Genomic DNA, 17,502 nt, shown 5'->3' with positions numbered 1-17,502 from the left:
ACGGAGGAAGGCGGGGCTAAGCGCCGACGTCACCAAAGCGAGCCCTAAGTGGGAAGGCCGCGCGACGTCAAGAAGGCCCGGGTGCTTTTTTAGCCTCTGCGCATGTCTGCCTGCGAGTCGCTTCCCTGCCGAAGTCGCGGCGGGGCCAAGAAAACTACAAGTCCCATCGTGCATCACGTTGACAGTTGGTGGGGACGGACGCCACAACAGAATCCGTTACGGAAAGTCTACGGAAGCCGGCGAGGAAGCATTGTGGGGAGGACTCCAGGGGCTTGTAGTTCATGAAGCGGGGACGGGAGTGCGTTGCGTTGCGGGAAACACAGCTGGAGTAAGGCCGCGGGCCAAAGCCCTCGTTGTTGTTGTTCTCGTGACCTATTTCTGCCCGCCGCGGGTGGAGGTTTGTCCTCGGCTGACTCCGTAAAGAAGGGAGGTACGGAAGGGGAGCGGCGGAGGCGACGATGGATGCCGCTCAACCGAAGCAGGAGCATCTCTTGGCCCTCAAAGGTACTGGGGTTCCCCGTCACCTGCCCTCCGCCCTCCCCGGTTTCCCAGATCTCATCTCCTGGTGCCTCTCGGGGCGCTTCTGGGGCGAGGCCTGTCAGAGCCTAGTGAGACATCTCTGGAGTAGGCCGGGTGGGGAGATGCAAGGCGGAACTGGTTCCTGGATCCCAGCCCCGAGACCAGGCCTCATAAGCTTGTGCAGGAATGGACTTTTCAGCAGTGTTGTGACAACGTGGATTTTTTTTAGCCGGTGCAGCGCAGGATTGTATTTTCTAATGGGCCCATAATACCCTATGGAATGCAGCATAATTAATATAGGATATTTGTAAATATAGGATTTGGTCATCAGTGCTTTTGCCTTCAGAGTTAGTTGCTGGGTTTCCATTCGGACAGTATCACAACGCAAATTAGCCTGCTGTCCTATAATATGAAAGCCCAATTTACAGCAGTGTATGGCTCAGCAAATAGTAACAAATAATATGAACTGGAACCAGTTATCACAAAACTGGCAAGAACAGCTATATATTACAGAGCTTGCATAAACAACAGGGTATCAATATGTAAGTCTTATTTCCAGATGGCAAAATCTGCCACAAATCACAATTCATGAGTACATTCAATTCATCTCCATGTATTTGTGACCACAATTGATCTGCAAGTGTGAGTCCTGTTAAATCTTATCCATAGAAATGGAACGTCGTCTTGAATCTGTATCTGTGCAGCATTGGTAAACCGAGTGTACATGATGATGTTCTTAACATGCCTTGCCTTTAAAATATCAGAATTTAAGCTTTGGAAGACCATGTAATTTCAAAAGGAATCCCACAATATTAGATATTAGGGGCAGAATGTACACTTTTTCTGTTGTGTGTTATGGAAATGTAGTGTATTTTAGTGCAAGTTGAGGATCATAGCAAACAGTGGTTTTTCAACATAATGCTTCTTAAGAATCACATATCTTATCCAACAGCTGGAAAGAGAGGCAGTTCTGGCAAGTTTTAAGACCATTTGAGCAGTAAGGTAACTTGTGGGGACTGAAAGACAAATCCTGCTTAACTTAATATTTTTTCCTCCTCTGTTAATATTTTCTTGGCCTGTATATTCTTGAAAGATGACATGTTGGTTTTAATTATGATGCCCTTTTGATATTAATGATGATATCAAACCTTTTCAATTTGTTCTGTTAATTTTTTTGCAGCTGTTTCAACGTGAAACTTATTTTGTGAACACCTCTTCCTCATAATTTATAAGGTGTCCACAGCATGCTTCAGGAAAGCTGTAGTCCTGAGCAGAATTAGGCATGTGTAAGCCCTCTAATTTTGATGGGATAAGGTGCACATAACTCTGCACAGACTCAAGCTGCACACTTCATTTACACCTCAATTTAGAAAACTTTCACCAGTTCCAGTAAAACCATAAAATGTTGCTAATTAAAACATGCTAATCTTCTTTTACAATTCAATTCAATAACCTTTAATAGGCATAGTACAAAAGACAGCTCTTTTACCCTCCTCATGTTCCTGCTAATACTGCTTCAGATTCGCTTTTTTAAAATAGTGGCTGTTCTTAAGGAGAGGAGATCAATTGACGAACAAGGGGTATGACACTTGTGTTGTACTCTGAATTTGGGATTCTTTCCCTTGGGGAAGTTTGAGTATTTTGTTTGGCTCAAGCAGGGTCATTTGTGACAAAATGTCACAAACAATTACAGTTAATTATTTGTTTTGTATATTTGGGCACCTACAGCTAGACAAAGATTTTGTTTTTAGTTGGCTGAAAATAAAACTAGATACAGTGGCTTAGATTCTATGGGGGAAACTCATGGTAGGGGTCGCAAAGCCTTCCCCCAGAAGCCCCCTGTATGCCCCTAAAAATTTTCTGCTGAGGATTGGGGTACCCTGGTAAACAAATGCATTGTGCAGGGGCTGCAGTGTATGGGGTAAATTGGGGATTGCAAAGGGGAAATTGTATGAAATTACTTCCTCCTTCCTTTTGTGTGTGTGAGAGAGAGTGCTAATGCTTCCATTAGCTTTTCCCAACTCAGAAAATTCTGATGCAGCAGTTCAGAGAGGCATCTGTGGAGAAATCAATGCAGAGCAGGGAAGAAAGCAGGTAGAGTTGCCAAGGGCCAAGATTATGGGAACGATGTCTGTCTTTGGAATTTACCGCCATCTCCTCCAGTTTCTAAATCCTTTTCAGGTTGATTCGTTGTGGGATGACATCAGCAAATGTTTTTTATTTATTAGATTTTTTAGTTGCCGCTCAAAGGATCTCTTGGCGACCTTCAGTATTAAAAGATAAATGAGTTAAAAACAACATAAAACAAATACCAGATATAAAATATTAACATTAAAACATTAAACTACTAACAAAACACCCCAAACGTGGATTACACTCCAAAAGGCCAACCTAAACAATTCAGCCTTGCATGCCCTGCAGAAACTAAACAAGTCTTGCAGGACACGGGTGTCATCTGAGAGTGCACTCCACAGGGCAGGGGCCACAACTGAAAAGGCCCTTCCCCTGATGACAGCTAACTAAGCCATCCTGGGGCTAGGCACCTGCAAGGGACCCCTAGATGATGACCGAAGGGAGCACGGAGGGTTGTAACAGGAGAGGCAGTCCCGTACGTATGAGGGTCCCAGTCTGTTAAGGGCTTTAAAGATTAACACCGACACCTTGAATTGGATCCAGAGACTAATTGGTAGCTAGTGCAGCTGCCTCAAAATTGGAGTAATCCTTTTTGTTTAGCCTTCCTGTTACTAAGCTGAGAGTGCTGTGGGTTATACATTTTGTATGGTTTTAATCTGAACATTGTTAAGGTCTGTGACTAAAACATTAATAAAATTGATTGATACTAAGCTGAGATAATCTGCCTGCTATACCATTTGCAATGCAAGTGCTGGATTTATTTCCCCCCTCCCCAAGGGGACTATACCACTAAGTATCCAGTACACGCAGCAGCTGTCCAGTCAGTATCCCTGTGACAGGAACCTTGCCCTACATTTTACAGATTAAGGTGCACGCAAATGATGTCTGTTTTACACATGGCGTTCATAAAACTTCAGTTCCCCTCCAGTGCTCTTCCTTCTATATTTAAATGGTTATGCTTTCTTCCCAGCATTCTACCTCTCCAACTTTCCCCTCTCCTAGATACTTTACTACTTTGTCTCTCTCAGAAGTTCATGAATAAACAGCTGGAAAATTGGTCCTGCAGCTCAAATCTCTTACAGTAGGTGCACCTCATGTTTAATTTCTGCTATCACAAAGGCTGCCACAGCACTCTGGTTTGAATTAAAAGTAGTAGGTAGAGCCTGATGGGTGTCAAGGAAAAGCAGTTAATGAGTCTGAGTGGGGTACTGCTGTGCTGAGGAATTTTTTCAGTGGTGAACCCTGGCAACATGTTCCGTTTGCTACATTTTCCCCCTAGCAGAAACTGGATCAAAATGCTGGTTTATTGGGTGGTAAAGCTGCTTGTAAGTCTTATTACTTACAATACTTCTGCTCTAGGTCCTGTTTTCACGGTGTGTGCTGCGCAGCTCAGAAGAAAAGATGCTTTTTAAGTCGTCTTTTTAGTTCGGAAGCCAAGAAACATTTCAGTGAGAACATGTGGATTCCTGTGGTACAAGTATGGAGGTGGTTCTGCACTATCGACCGTGGCAGAAGGATCCCACCATATTGCGAAAAATCGCAGAAGAGGCACTGAAAGAATTTCCTGTTCGGCAACCGCCAAGCTTCAGACCCTGGTTTCCAAATCACTCATGCAAGTTTCCCTTTAAACCTAAAAGAAGACCTCCGATTATTTCAGCTGAAGAAGCAGAACAAGTGAGACCACACCTTGCAATCCCAGGAGTTTGTGGCTCTCTGAGTTACAACTGTACAGAAGGTCTTCAGGAATTTCATTCTGATTTAAAAGCTGGACAGCGTGTACAGGCAGAGTTTGGCAAAATTAATGTAAGCAATTTGGAGAAGCAGTCGACAAATGGCGGACTGAAACTGAGGAGATCTTGGAGTGTGTCTGTTCCCAGCTTCGACCTTAAAGACAAGATACTGCCTCTGTCTAGAGAACTGCAGAGCGTTTTAGAAAGCTTAAAGCTCCATGCATTCTATAGAGCAAGATGGATAATCGAACCATGCACTTTTAATAATCAAACATTGGAAGACATTTGGGTACAGCTCAACAGGATGATCAAACGCAATGAACTACCGTCTTGTAATGCTACCATCCAGAGATGTGAAGAACAGATTTGGGTTTTCTGTGACATACTGTATTGTGAATACGTTGGCAATCACCTTAGAAAAAAATTAAGCCTTGGGGGCATTATGAACTTGTTTGTTCACGGACATGGAGTCATATATAGTTTATAACTCTGGATTACTGTGTGAATTCAATTTTTTAAAAAAATGAATTGGAGAACAAACAATTCCCTAACCAGCTCTTGACCTAGGCATTTGTTTCATTCTGTGTTTGATAATAATAATAATAATAGGCTATTTTATCTCACCGAACACTAGGAGTACTCCCTGTAACCTTCTGTGCTGACACGAAGAGAGCTAGTATCTGTCCTGTGACTCTTCGTAGCAAACAGAAGTTATGTCACCAATGTACTCTTTGGCTAGAGGGATGTTGTTTTTTTCTGTATGAATTCAGGGTAGGTTGGGTGGCAAAAACAGGACATCCTCTCAAAGGAGCTCATCCCTGTAAGACTGGATTGTTCTTTGTTCTGCACAGTCCAAAAGGCTGCGACTGCTTCAGGAAATGTCACTTGTAAGAATGATGCTCCTTGTTCTAAATATGAATTGATCTTCCACGTGACTCTTGTTTACCTCATTTGGGTTTGAAGTTTTGGGCTAAAATTGCTAATAATAAAGATGTTCTGTTGTTTGTGCTGGTGTAATAGTTTATCTGTTTTGATTGCAAGAGATTCGTCATCTTAATATTTTTGACAGTCAAGCTTGTGAGTTTTCTCTACCCTTGATTCTCACCATAGTTTGTATTAGATCTGGCTGAGCAGCAACAGCATGTGATGACCATGTGATGTGATGACTGTTGTTCTACTGGCTTTCATACCCACTAGAGAGCCATGAGTTTCATGACATCCTTACAATTCTGATACTCTTCAATTCTATGCACAGTTGTTTGGAAGTACATTCTATTGAAATCAATGAAGTGCATGTATTTATTTATTTACTTCATTTATACGCCATCTTTCTCCCCCATGGGAAGCCAAAGCCGTTTACATTGTTCTTGTCTCTTACATTTTGTCCTTGCAACAACCCTGAGAAGTGGGCTAGAATGAGCATGTGTGCCTGGCCCAAGTTCACCCAGCAAGATTCCATTGCAGAGTGGGGGATTTGAATATGAGCATCCCAGATCCTGGTCCCGTGCATTAGCCCCTTTATTTTTATTTGCATTATTTATAAATCCGCCATTCTCACTAGGACTCAAGGTGGATTACGCAGAGTAAATCCATACAATCAATAGAGTGAGACATCTAGTAGACTATGCATTAGGATTTGACTTGTAGAAATCTGGAAACCAGCCTGAGGTGAAGCACAGCATATGACATGTTAAACGAAAGCAAAAATTACATAGTAGGAACCTAGTTACAGCAACAGATAGTACAAACTAGGCACAATGGTATAGTCTACAGTGCCCTGGAGTAGGGGTTACTGGGGGTGTGGGGGGAGGTAGTTGTGAATTTCCTGCATTGTGCAGGGGGTTGGACTAGATGACCCTTGTGGTCCCTTCTAACTCTATGATTCTATATGCATGTTCTGTCTGGCTTCTGATAATAAGCGACCTGCAGTATTTTGTACCAACTGGAGTCTCAAGAATGACTTTGAGGGGAGACCTATATAAAGTAGTCTGGTCTCAGTGTTACTGTGGCATGGGCCTAGGTGGCCAAACTCTTGGTATCAAGGAAGGGGGCCATCTTCCAGGCTAAGCTGAGTTGAAAGGAGGCATTTTTGCAGCATTAATTTGTTTATCCAATAGTAATGTTGGATCCAGTATAATACAAGGCTCTTAACTGAATTAGCAAGGATCAGCTGAAGCCCATCAAAAATGGGGAACATAATGTCCTTCAAGACCTCTGCCTTCCCAGCCAGTCTTACCTCTGACTTTTCAGGAGTGACAAGTAGATTTAGCAAGAGTGCCCCTATTTATGGCTCCCCCCACTCCAAATTTATCCTTGCACCAGCAGCCTATCTCTGTTACTTAGAGATAAACAAATATACTGTAGGAGGGCTTTTACCTTGGCTAGGTATGCAGCCTTACCCTCTGCTATGTTAGAGGGGAAATTTAAGAAGATACAAAGGGCAGAGAGACTATGCCCCTGTAAATCCAAAGATTTAGAAACCACTGAACATGTTCTCCTGAATTGTAACTTTTACACAATACCCCGTTCTAAGTTTATTGAGCCCCTCATACTGAGAATGGGACCCGACAGGGAAAGAAAAAAGATAGAAAAGCTCCTACAAGGAGATAATCCCTCATTCACCTCTCAGGTAGCAAAATTTTGTATGGCAGCAATGAAAATTTGTTGCCACAGAGTAGTCTCTTAGTCCAAATGTCAGAGGTAACTTGGATGTTATTTATTTTATTTTTATTTTTTAAGGTGATTTAAGACTCGGACAGTAAATTTTTGTCGGTAAGACCATTTTAGTCCATGTATCTTGTTTTATCTGGCCAAGGGCCGCAAATAAACTATCTATCTGACTTTTCAGGGCTTAGTTTCAATTTATTCACCCGTAGCAATTTAACCACAGGAGCCAGGCAGTGATTTAGGACCTCTACCACATCAACAGGAGATTTGGATAAGGAGATATATAGTTGGGTATCATCTGCATATTGATGAAAGCCAACCCCAAAACTATGAATGACTTTGCCTGAGTTCTTTACATAGAAATTGAAGAGCATGAGGAATAGTATTGCGCCCTGTGGACCCCCGCAGGATAGTTCCCACACTGATGGCAACTGATCTCCAATGACAGTTCTTTGAGTTTGGTCAATGAGGAATGATTTGAAACAATCCAACACGCAATCCCTGATCCCACACTCTAACCACTATACAACACTGGTTTTATGAGGATATGTGTTGAACACATGCAGTAGTGCATAAGGGTTATGTTTGAACAGCCTTAGTTTGTCACATACTCTTTGTAATTGCTAGGGTTGCCAACTGCCAGGTAGTTGAGAAAACCAGTACAGGAGCAATGCTGCTAACAATGCCAATATATTATAGCTACGTATACACTTTACAGTATGTGGTAATGTAACCACCAACAACACATACATTCAGTACAACAGTGAACGCCACCAGGAGTGGAAGGAACTCAGCATCTTACCCCTCTGGGGAAGTATTATGCATTTTATTCTGGAAAAGGTTATTCTTTGAAACCTGATATCATGGATGTTGATATAGGATTGCATGCATTGCATCTTTTGAAGAACTGATGAAGAACTGAGCCCTTGTGCTCCGAAATGATCGTATTCTCCTTGACTGTTCATCTTGCATCATCTGTTTTGAGAAAAGACTAAGATAATTACTTCAAAGGACTTATTTGATACTTACCAGATGGAATTCAAATGAGCTGTGGAAATTTTGTACATCCTCTGTTGTACTGAATGTATGTGTTGTTGGTGGTTACATTACCACATACTGTAAAGTGTATATGTAGCTATAATATATTGGCATTGTTAGCAGCATTGCTCCTGTACTGGTTTTCTCATCCTCCTGATAATAGTACAGAGGTGTCTTTTTTTCTCCTTAACTGCCAGGTAGTAGCAGGAGATCTGCTAATTCAACTGATCTCCAGCCGATAGAGATCAGATCACCTGGAGAAAAATGGCCGCTTTGGCAATTGAACTCTATGGCATTGAAGTCCCTCCCCTCCCCAAACCCCACCCTCCTCAGACTCCACCCCAAAAATCTCCCGCCGGTGGCGAAGAGGGACCTAGCAACCCTAGCAATTGCCCATAATAAACCTTCTTCATATATATAGGTTATTACCTGTGGAGAGTCTGACTTTGGTAAAGCTCTTTAGGAGTGTGTGGTTGGCATCCACTTCTCTTAAGTTCTTCTACTAGAAAACTGAGTGGGATCAAGTATTTTTAGGTAAGGCTCCTGTCCACAAACCTTAGTTAAATTTAAGCTGAATGAGACCGCCAGTGGAATTAAATGGGCTTCATAACTGCTAATACAGTGGATTTTGAACTGTGTCATTGAATTCCATCTGACCCAATTGATCCAGCGTGGATAAGTATTTTGTGGTTTGCATCAGGTTTACTTTAAGTGGGTCATCTGGCCTCTTTCAAGTCTTTGGGATAGATCTGAAGGCTGATGGTAACGGGTTGCTCTAGCGCAGGGGTGGGGAACCTTTTTCCTGCCAAGGGCCATTTGCACATTTATGACATCATTCAGGGGCCATACCAGGTGTAGATCTCCCGGTGGGGGGGAAAGAGTCGAGGGTTGCCAGGTCTCCAGCCACCACCTGGAGGTTGGCAACCCCAGGGGAGGCCACACAGCGAAGGCCTGCGGGGTGCCCCCCCCTCCCCCCTCCCAGGCGGAAGGGCAGCCAGCAGTGGGCCCAAGCAAACGAGGTGCCAGGGAGGCGCAGCCCACAGTTGATCGGTAAGGGAGGAAGGAAAACAGAAAGAGGAAAAGGGAGGGAGGGAGAAAGGGAGAGAAAGGGAGAAAGAAATGGAGAGAGGGAGAAAGAAAGAAAAGGACGGAGGGAGACAAAGAAAAGGACGGAGGGAGACAAAGACAGAGACAGAAAAAGAGGGAGAAAGAGGGAGAGAAAGGAGAAAGAGTGACAGAAAAAGAGGAAGAAAAGAGAGAAAAGCCTTTCACACACACACACACACACGCTGGCCCCATGCGACCGGGCCCTAGCCTCCCCTGCCCACACACACCCGGCGGCGCACAGAGCCCCGCGCGACCGGGCCCCAGTCTCCTTGCCCTCTCCTCCCCAGAGTCCACAAAAGGCCCCCCCCCCCGAAGCCCAATCGGCTCCTGCATGCATGCTCTGCCGCCGGGAGCCGCCAGCCTCTTTCCCCCTCCCTCTCGCTGCTCAACAGCCGACAGTCGGCAAGAGGAGATCCAAAGGGCGCCACAGCGCCGCTGTAAGCCGTGGTGCCAGGAACACCCTCTGGGAGGGCCGGCCTGCGCCCCGCCTCTGCAGCAGGGTCCCAGAGCTCCCGAGGGCCACAAAAAATGTCCTCAGGGGCCGCATATGGCCCCCGGGCCTGAGGTTCCCCACCCCTGCTCTAGCGGGTTCTGACCTGAGTAGGCCTTAAAGCAGAAGAGCTACCTGCAGTATTTCTTTAGGCCAAACATGGTCTACAGAAGGTAGGATTGGATTGGGTCTATAGTGTTGATGAAGATCATCTTCATTTTGAGGGCTCCTGAAAGCTCAAATGAGGACCTTAAAACCGGCTTCATTTTAACATTGTCGAGGCAGGTGGGGGAGGTAATTTGGGATGGACTTGTTTGCCTTTTGTTTTGGTTTTTTTGCTTTGACGCCTACTGTATTTGTTTGCTTGCTCAATATCTTATTTGTGCTCAGAATAAACACAAAGAACAGTATAAGCTGAAGGAGCTCAAACAACTGCTGTCTTCCCTTTGATCATTTCTTTGATTATAGTAGCTACCGTTCTGACATATTTGAAAGTCACGATAATTTTCTGTTTTCACAAGAACCAAAAATATGCATTTTTAAAACATCAAGTCTTCTCATTATTATGATTTCAGGTATTCAAGGAAAACCCCACTAATGACATTATTTGTTTGACATGCTGACAATGAATCGAAATTATCCTATGGCAAGTCTAGCTTTTTTCCCACCTCCAAACGGGAGATGGAGGGGGGTGTTAGGACTTCTTTTTACTCCTGTCTTCCCACTGACATGGCCTTTACTTGATAATACAGAAACTTATGAGTCACTGCATTGCATATGCTATTAGATGGCAGAGTCTCTGACAACCACCGTGTGTTGGGCATATTTTCCTTGAGTCATGTTTACCATTTCTCTGTGTATCTGGCAGTGAAAAATTACCTTATAGTGTCAGGGAGAGCTCGTAGTCAACACAAGATCCTCTATTTTGCTTGTTAGCTTCTGCTTACAGTGATGGAAGCAGGGAGGGAACCCATAAGCCAAGTGTCTCCTCCCAGTTTTATTTTGCACAGAATGCCAAGGACTAATGTCTGAACATTTGTGATTTGTGTTGATCTCCTTATAAAAACTGTGTTGATGGTCATTTTGAATTTGCTTTTTGAATTTACAGTGATGCGATTAACCAAGCCTACTTTGTTCACCAATATCCCCGTGACCTGTGAAGAGAGAGACTTGCCAGGTAAATGAAGATTGGGTGTCAAGTAATACTTAAAGGCTCCATATATTTGCATTCAAGAGATTACAAAAATAAACCCAGGTGATTTTCTGAAATGGCTTGAATTCGGACTCTGTAAAGGGGTGCTGGAAAATACTAGTTTAAAATAATCTGGTTAAGTTGTAAGAGGGTTATTAATTAGGGCAAGTAATAGCTAAGCAATTTACAGTACATCCTATGCCAAGGTATACCCTCCTAAGCCCTTTGACTTTAGTTGACTCAGAAGGCTGTAACTCTCTTTAGGATTGCACTCTGAATAATCGTGTACTGCTTCATCAGTCGTGTACATGCTGTAGGGAGATTTGAAATTCACTATCAGACTCCTGCGTATTGGAGCACAGAGATCTGCAGGGCTGCAATCATGTAACAAGATTTGCCTTTCTACATGTGTGTGTATAAAGTGCTGTCAAGTTGCAGCCGACTTATGGCGACCCAGTAGGGTTTTCAAGGCACAAGACTAGCAGAGATGGTTTGCCATTGCCTCCCTCTGCATAGCGACCCTGGTATTCCTATCCAAGTACTAACCAGGGCCGACCCTGCTTAGTGTCTGAGATCTGACGAGATCAGACTAGCTATGTCAGGGTACCTTTCTACATACAGTCTCCCAATTCAGATCCATTTATTGTGACTTGGGGCTGGATCAGACATACAGGACAGTGAGAGTAGAATGAAGATGCAGAACCCTGTGGCTGAAGAAGGAACTGCACTATTTCAGATTGCAGATGGCGGAGTCTAGCTTCAAATGTTCTACGTTAAAAATGTAAATCAAACAGAGAATTACCATGACAGCTAGAAGGATCCCGTCCCTTCTCTTTGCTTGCTGTGCTTGTTTTTTTTGTGCAGGAAATTTTTAATGTAAGGGAACATTCCAAGTGGTCTCAGTAGCAGATTAGAGAATTAGATCCTGGATCTAAAAGGTTGATGATGATGTATGTAACTCATTTTTGTGTTATTGCAGGAGACCTGTTTAACCAGTTAATGAAAGATGACCCTTCCACTGTAAAAGGGGCAGAAACACTAATGCTTGGTGAAATGCTGACTTTGCCTCAGAACTTTGGGTAAGATTTGCATATAGGTTTACAGTATACTTTGAGATCCTTCTTTTTGTGAACTTTAACCCAGTGCACAACAATCCTAAGCCATAACTGTGGTTTCAGTGAGATGTCCTTACAAGCAAACATGTGTAGGATTGTAGCCTGGGCCTGTTTTTTTTTTATTTCCTTGTCTCTAGTTCATGCATAAAGAATGTTATTTCTTTGCTTTTTTTGTAACAACAAACTTTTTTCAAGTGTTGCTCCTCACAGACCATATTTTCATAGTCAAGTGTGAGATTAAGGCTGTTACCGCACTAGGTATTCCCAGCAATGTATCAAGAGTTTGGAAATGTTATAAAAAAAAATCGCTTTAAAAGGGTTTTTGGATACCACGGCTAAAAAATGGTTGGAAGACGTCTTCACAGCTAAAGGGGCCAAACAAAGTGCGAACAATATTTTTTATAACAGTTTCAAACTCTTAATACATCGGTGGGAATACATAGAAAGTGCGAATAGTATTTTTTATAACATTTTCAAACTCTTAATACATCGCTGGGAATACAAAGTTCGGTAACCCCCTAAGAAGTCAGGCGTCGAGGCTGCTGACTTTGAATCAGTGCAATTCTGTAAACAGGCTTAGGGGTGGGGGGCGTGACTCAGTGACAGAGCACTGCTTTGGCACTCCAGAGCTCCCGGGTTTAATGCCCAGAATCTCCAGTTGAAAGGACCAGGTAGGAGGTGATGTGAAAGACCTCGACCTGAGACCCTGGAGCGTTGCTACCAATCTGAACGGACAATACTGATCTTGATAGACCAACGTTCTGAGTCAGTAAGGCAGCTTTGTATGTTCAGCATGTATTCTGGCTGAAAAGAACTCTACCTCCTTGGGAGATGGAGCTCGTGAGAATAAAGTATATTGGGCAACTAACTACCAGTACATGAAAGTCTACAATCCAGGCACTGCAATAAGCCTTGGTTTTCCCCAAAACTGTCCACTACAGGTTGAGTATCCCTTATCCAGAATGCTTGGGACCAGAAATGTTCCATATTTCAGATCTTTCTGCATTTTGGGACATTTTGGAATATTTGCATATACATAATGAGATATCTTGGGGATGGTACCCAAGTTTACACACAAAATTCATTTATGTTTTATATATTTCATATACACTTTACACATTCATACATAGCCTGCATGTAATTTTAAACAATCATTTAAATAATTTTGTGTACATTGAACCATCAGAAAGCAAAGGTGTAACTATCTTACATCAGCTCAAAACTTCTGGTTTTCGTGTCATTCCAGTTTAGGGCTGTCCGCTTAAGGGATACTCAACCTGAATAGTGATTGAATATTAGCCCATCAATGACACCTTCACATGCACTTCATGACTTAATTTACTCAGTCATTGCTGGATTCATTTTCAGTTGATTCCAATCAGCTCTCAGCTGTGGCTAGCAGAGAGACTTCGTCTTAGATGTTAGTTATGCAGTTTTTATACAGCTGTGAGACCGTGCCTTCCACATAGTTTATCGTGGGAACAATACAGTGGAACTGCATAGCAGTAGATTCTGAATCCGGTCCCTGAAATATATACAGTTGTTAAAAGGTAAAGGTAGTCCCCTGGGCAAGAACCAGGTGATTCCTGACCCATGGGGTGACGTCACATCCCAGCCCATGGGGTGATGTCACATCCCAACTAGGCAGACTATGTTTACAGGGTGGTTTGCCAGTGCCTTCCCCAGTCATCTACACTTTACCCCAAGCAAGCTGGGTACTCATTTTACCAACCTCGGAAAGATGGAAGGCTGAGTCAACAGTTGTTAAAGATGGACAATAATAGACTTGAGTCATGTATGTGTGCATCATTTAAGTGCTTTTTGTCTTCACCACTACCCCTTTCCATTTGAACAGAAATATATTCTTAGGAGAGACATTTTCCAGCTACATTAGCGTACACAATGACAGTCACCAAGTGGTAAAAGACATTTTGGTAAAGGTATGCGTGAGTTTATTTATTAATCTTTGAGATAATTTATTAATGAGTAACAAAGTTTTTTTCTAGGCACTTGTGTTAACTGGGGAGGGTTAAATAAATTCTGTTGCGGAAGTGGTATTGTGCAAGAGAATGTCGCAAACTCCCATTCATTGTGCCCAATTTAAGGAACCCCTTGGAGAAGAGATTGTGCAAAATCTATCAAAGAAGAATAAAGACAACTGTTTCCTTACTCATCAGAAACCATTAACAATCTAGGCTTTGCAGGGGTGGTTTGGAATCTGCATCTTTTTTGTATACAGTCCTTGTATATAGTGACATTTAATTATGATTGGCTGGCCTCTGGAGTTTGCTGTCTGTATCCCAGAGTTATGAGAAGCAATTCAGAGAATCTCTTCTAGTTAGATGTTACAATGTCAAACTTCAAACAGGAAGACTTCTATGCTGTATTACAGGTGAGCCAAGGCAGGATAGCCTTGGGCAAACCACTGTCTCTGAGTATTTGTTGTTTCATTAGCCAAATGTGAAGGTTAATGGCTGATTGTATGTTGTGAAGGTGAAATGAAAATTCTTATGTATCAATCCACAAATTGATTGGAACGCTTGGATTTTTAAAAAAAGTTTAATTCCATTTAAAATACTCCCAAGTTTTAACTAGTTTGTGTTTTTATCCAGAGCTGATTTTGCATCAAAATAAATTTGATTTGATTTGATTTGAACTAGTTTGTGGATTTGTCTGTTGAAGTGCTGTATAACTGGGAAGCAAGAGTATGTGGCTTGGGCTAGAGCCAAAAGTGTATGAGAGTGTTATTTGGTTTGCAGGAGGACTGTTTCATGCCTGATGTTAGTATTGCGCAAAAAAAAGTGATGCTGAGCCCAGATACGTTGGTGTCCTGCTTTCGCAACCTTTTGATTAATAACAAGCATGATAACTGCCACAGAATTCACACACCGTAACACTCTGTGAACTTTTGCATAAATGCATCGACATTTTATGCGATTACGCTGTTAGTTTTTTTCACCCTTCCGTTTACCCGTTAGGTACAACAGGCACTGTTAAATGCCTTTGTCTTTCAATAGACTACTTCTAAATCTCATCCAGTCTTTTATTATTCTCTGCCTATGTTCTCAATGCCAAGGCTGACTTACAGACAAGTTCGCAGCGTTTGAATCTTTCAGCCTCCACTGCTGCAGTGGCAGAACTCAAACCAGACTGTTGCATCGATGACGTCATTCACCACGAAGTGAAAGAAATAGGGACACACATGTAAGACAGCTAATGCTTTCTTCTGATTTATAATTGTTACTCCCCCCATTGTAGAAATATGAGCAGTTGCATTTAAATTTACCAGTCTAAAAGAGATTAATTTCACATTTTGTGTTTGTTACTCCGTCCAGCTTCCCATTAGTACATGCAAGAATGAGAAGTAGTTAAAACCCGTTGAACTGTTTGTCTTTTTCAGATTAGTGTGTGCCGTAAGTTATACCACACAGACAGGTGAGAAGATGTACTTCAGAAAGTTCTTCAAATTTCAGGTATTGATATGGCAACAATTCAGGCAGTACTGCAAGTAATCGATACTCTTCTCTTCCTCTCATGAATAGATGCTTGTAACTTTGCTCAGTCTACATCTTTGAGTTCTTCTTCTTGTATATTATGTTTGCCTGCTCTAGTTTACTTTTCTTCAGTGCCAAAATGAAGCATAGGATGCAGTAAACGATGCAAAACAAATGCTCTGAAAACAATATACAGTTTGAGTAACTTGTGGCATAGGTACATAGTAGATTCTGGACATCTTTGAAATGGCATTTTCTCCTCTTTGGTAGGGCAAGACTATTATGCTAAGTGTAAGACCACACCTTTATTTTTTCTTCCACAGGCGTGCCATCACAAGAGTTGGCAGCCAAATTACTCATCACCTGCCCACTCACGACAGAGTCCTGACAGATAGTTCTTGGCCTTTTGAAACTCTGATAATAGTTCTAAGATTGCAAGGGGAAATTGTTTGGCTCTTCTTTTTGAGAAAGGACAACATTCCAAGAGTTCCAAGGGACCTTACTTCAATATAGTTAGGACATTGGGCCCTGAATATTTTAAAAACATCAATCACCAGTTCAAAGGCACACTCAGTATACTTGTGAAACAATTTACAGGAGGGTTACTTTCTCCCAAGTTACTTGAGACACCTCCAGAGTAAGTAAGTGAGTGATTTGTGAATGGAACAGATGCTGGTGGCTGTGTATCCTAATTTAATGTGAAGGAGATCCCTTCTGAAGATACACAATCATCTTGAGTCAGCTAAGGGTGGATGGAGCCTTCTGCAGGAAGAAACCTCCTAGTGGCAGGAAAAGGCTCTGTTCTTAACTGAGCTGGGTGGTATGATCCAACCCATTGGGTTTTTACCTGGCAAGAATGGGGATTGTTCAGATCCTAACTTGAGTGGGACTTCCACTACAGCATTGCAATTAATGATCCCAGCAGCGTCTGCTTTCCCCACCTCTGTTTCCGGCTGCATCTTCTGCCTGGCCTGTTCCCCTGCTGAGGATTTGCATGGAGTAGACCAGCCAGACAAACCACAGGAGGCTGCAAGTTTGAGCCAAGGACTGGGGAAGCTTCAGCCACCAAGACAGTCAGGAGCTACATAGCTTTTAGCTGACAGTATCCCCCTCTGGGTCTAAATCTGCACCTCTGTGAAAAATCTGATTGAATAGTTTAAAACTTTTTTTTGTTTTACAAATTTAATAAAACTTTGATATGCTACTCGGTAGGTAGAAATCTTTTAAAAGTGATAAAAAGCCATCTAAGAGTGAGGTTCTGTGAGTGAGGGAATATTGTGTCACAAGAGGCACCTGATTGGCCGCTGTGTGAACAGACTGCTGGACTTGATTGGCTGATGGACGGATTGGCCACTGTGTGAACAGGTTGCTGTACTTGATGGGCCTTGGTCAGATCCAGCATGGCTTTTCTTATTTTCTTAAGAGTCATGAGGAAACAGGATTGCCACTTTCTCTTATGCTAGGGTGCCTTTATGAGACAGGAAATCAACAAGTGAACATTCTTGGCATGAACTTGCAGTGATTGGGGGGTGGGGGGAAATACTATCTCAGCCAAATTTATTCATGTTATGAAGTTGTTAAAGGCACAGGAGTTCAGCCAAGTAAAAAAGACACTGCAGTCCTGTATGAAGGTGTGCTAAGTGAGTCCGGGAATTGGAGAGAGACATCTTTTGTATCAGGCTAGGCAACCCAAACATATGTATAGGTGAGAAAATGTCATTGAAGTGAATGGTAACAATTCAGAAGCTTTTGATTGTATTTCAGAAGACCTTTAGCCCCTACTTGAGAGCCAGTGTTGCTCAAGGTCAGGGGAAATCCAGCTTCAAATGTCCACTCAACTATGAAGGTAGGAATGCCAGCCTCCAGGTGGGACCTGGGGATCCCCCGGAATTACAGCCAGATCCAAGGTGGGAAAATCCTGGAGACTTGGGGATGGAGCCTGGGGAGGACAGGGACCTCAGTGGGGCACAGTGCCATAGAATCCACTCTCCATTTTCTCCAGAGGAACTGATCTCTG

The 17,502-nt window shown here is 42.8% G+C and overlaps 2 protein-coding genes across 5 annotated transcripts in view; both read left to right on the top strand.

Annotated features, from left to right (window-relative positions):
• The first annotated feature begins 462 nt into the window (after positions 1–462).
• TRAPPC13 (trafficking protein particle complex subunit 13) overlaps positions 463–17,502 on the top strand; it is a 34,875-nt gene continuing 17,835 nt past the window's right edge. For all 4 annotated transcript variants that reach the window (XM_056848571.1, XM_056848570.1, XM_056848569.1 and 1 more), the window contains exons 1-6: positions 463–504; positions 10,793–10,861; positions 11,856–11,955; positions 13,847–13,931; positions 15,068–15,195; positions 15,392–15,464. In XM_056848571.1, the coding sequence (XP_056704549.1) occupies positions 10,795–10,861; positions 11,856–11,955; positions 13,847–13,931; positions 15,068–15,195; positions 15,392–15,464 (453 nt within the window). In that variant the 5' untranslated portion in view covers positions 463–504; positions 10,793–10,794. The remainder of the gene's footprint in view (positions 505–10,792; positions 10,862–11,855; positions 11,956–13,846; positions 13,932–15,067; positions 15,196–15,391; positions 15,465–17,502) is intronic.
• On the top strand, positions 4,052–4,869 carry SHLD3 (shieldin complex subunit 3). Its single transcript, XM_056848572.1, has one exon. The coding sequence runs from the start codon at positions 4,132–4,134 to the stop codon at positions 4,867–4,869; it is 738 nt and encodes a 245-aa protein (XP_056704550.1). The 5' UTR covers positions 4,052–4,131.

Source organism: Euleptes europaea, chromosome 4, assembly GCF_029931775.1.
Source record: "Euleptes europaea isolate rEulEur1 chromosome 4, rEulEur1.hap1, whole genome shotgun sequence".
In the NCBI taxonomy this organism is placed as follows: Eukaryota; Metazoa; Chordata; class Lepidosauria; order Squamata; family Sphaerodactylidae; genus Euleptes; species Euleptes europaea.
Note: the sequence above shows the minus strand (reverse complement) of the source record. Positions and strands in the feature narration are given on the sequence as shown.

Bases quoted from the DNA above. Each gene is read 5' to 3' on its own strand.
- SHLD3 (XM_056848572.1), top strand. From the start codon at position 4,132: ATGGAGGTGGTTCTGCACTATCGACCGTGGCAGAAGGATCCCACCATA.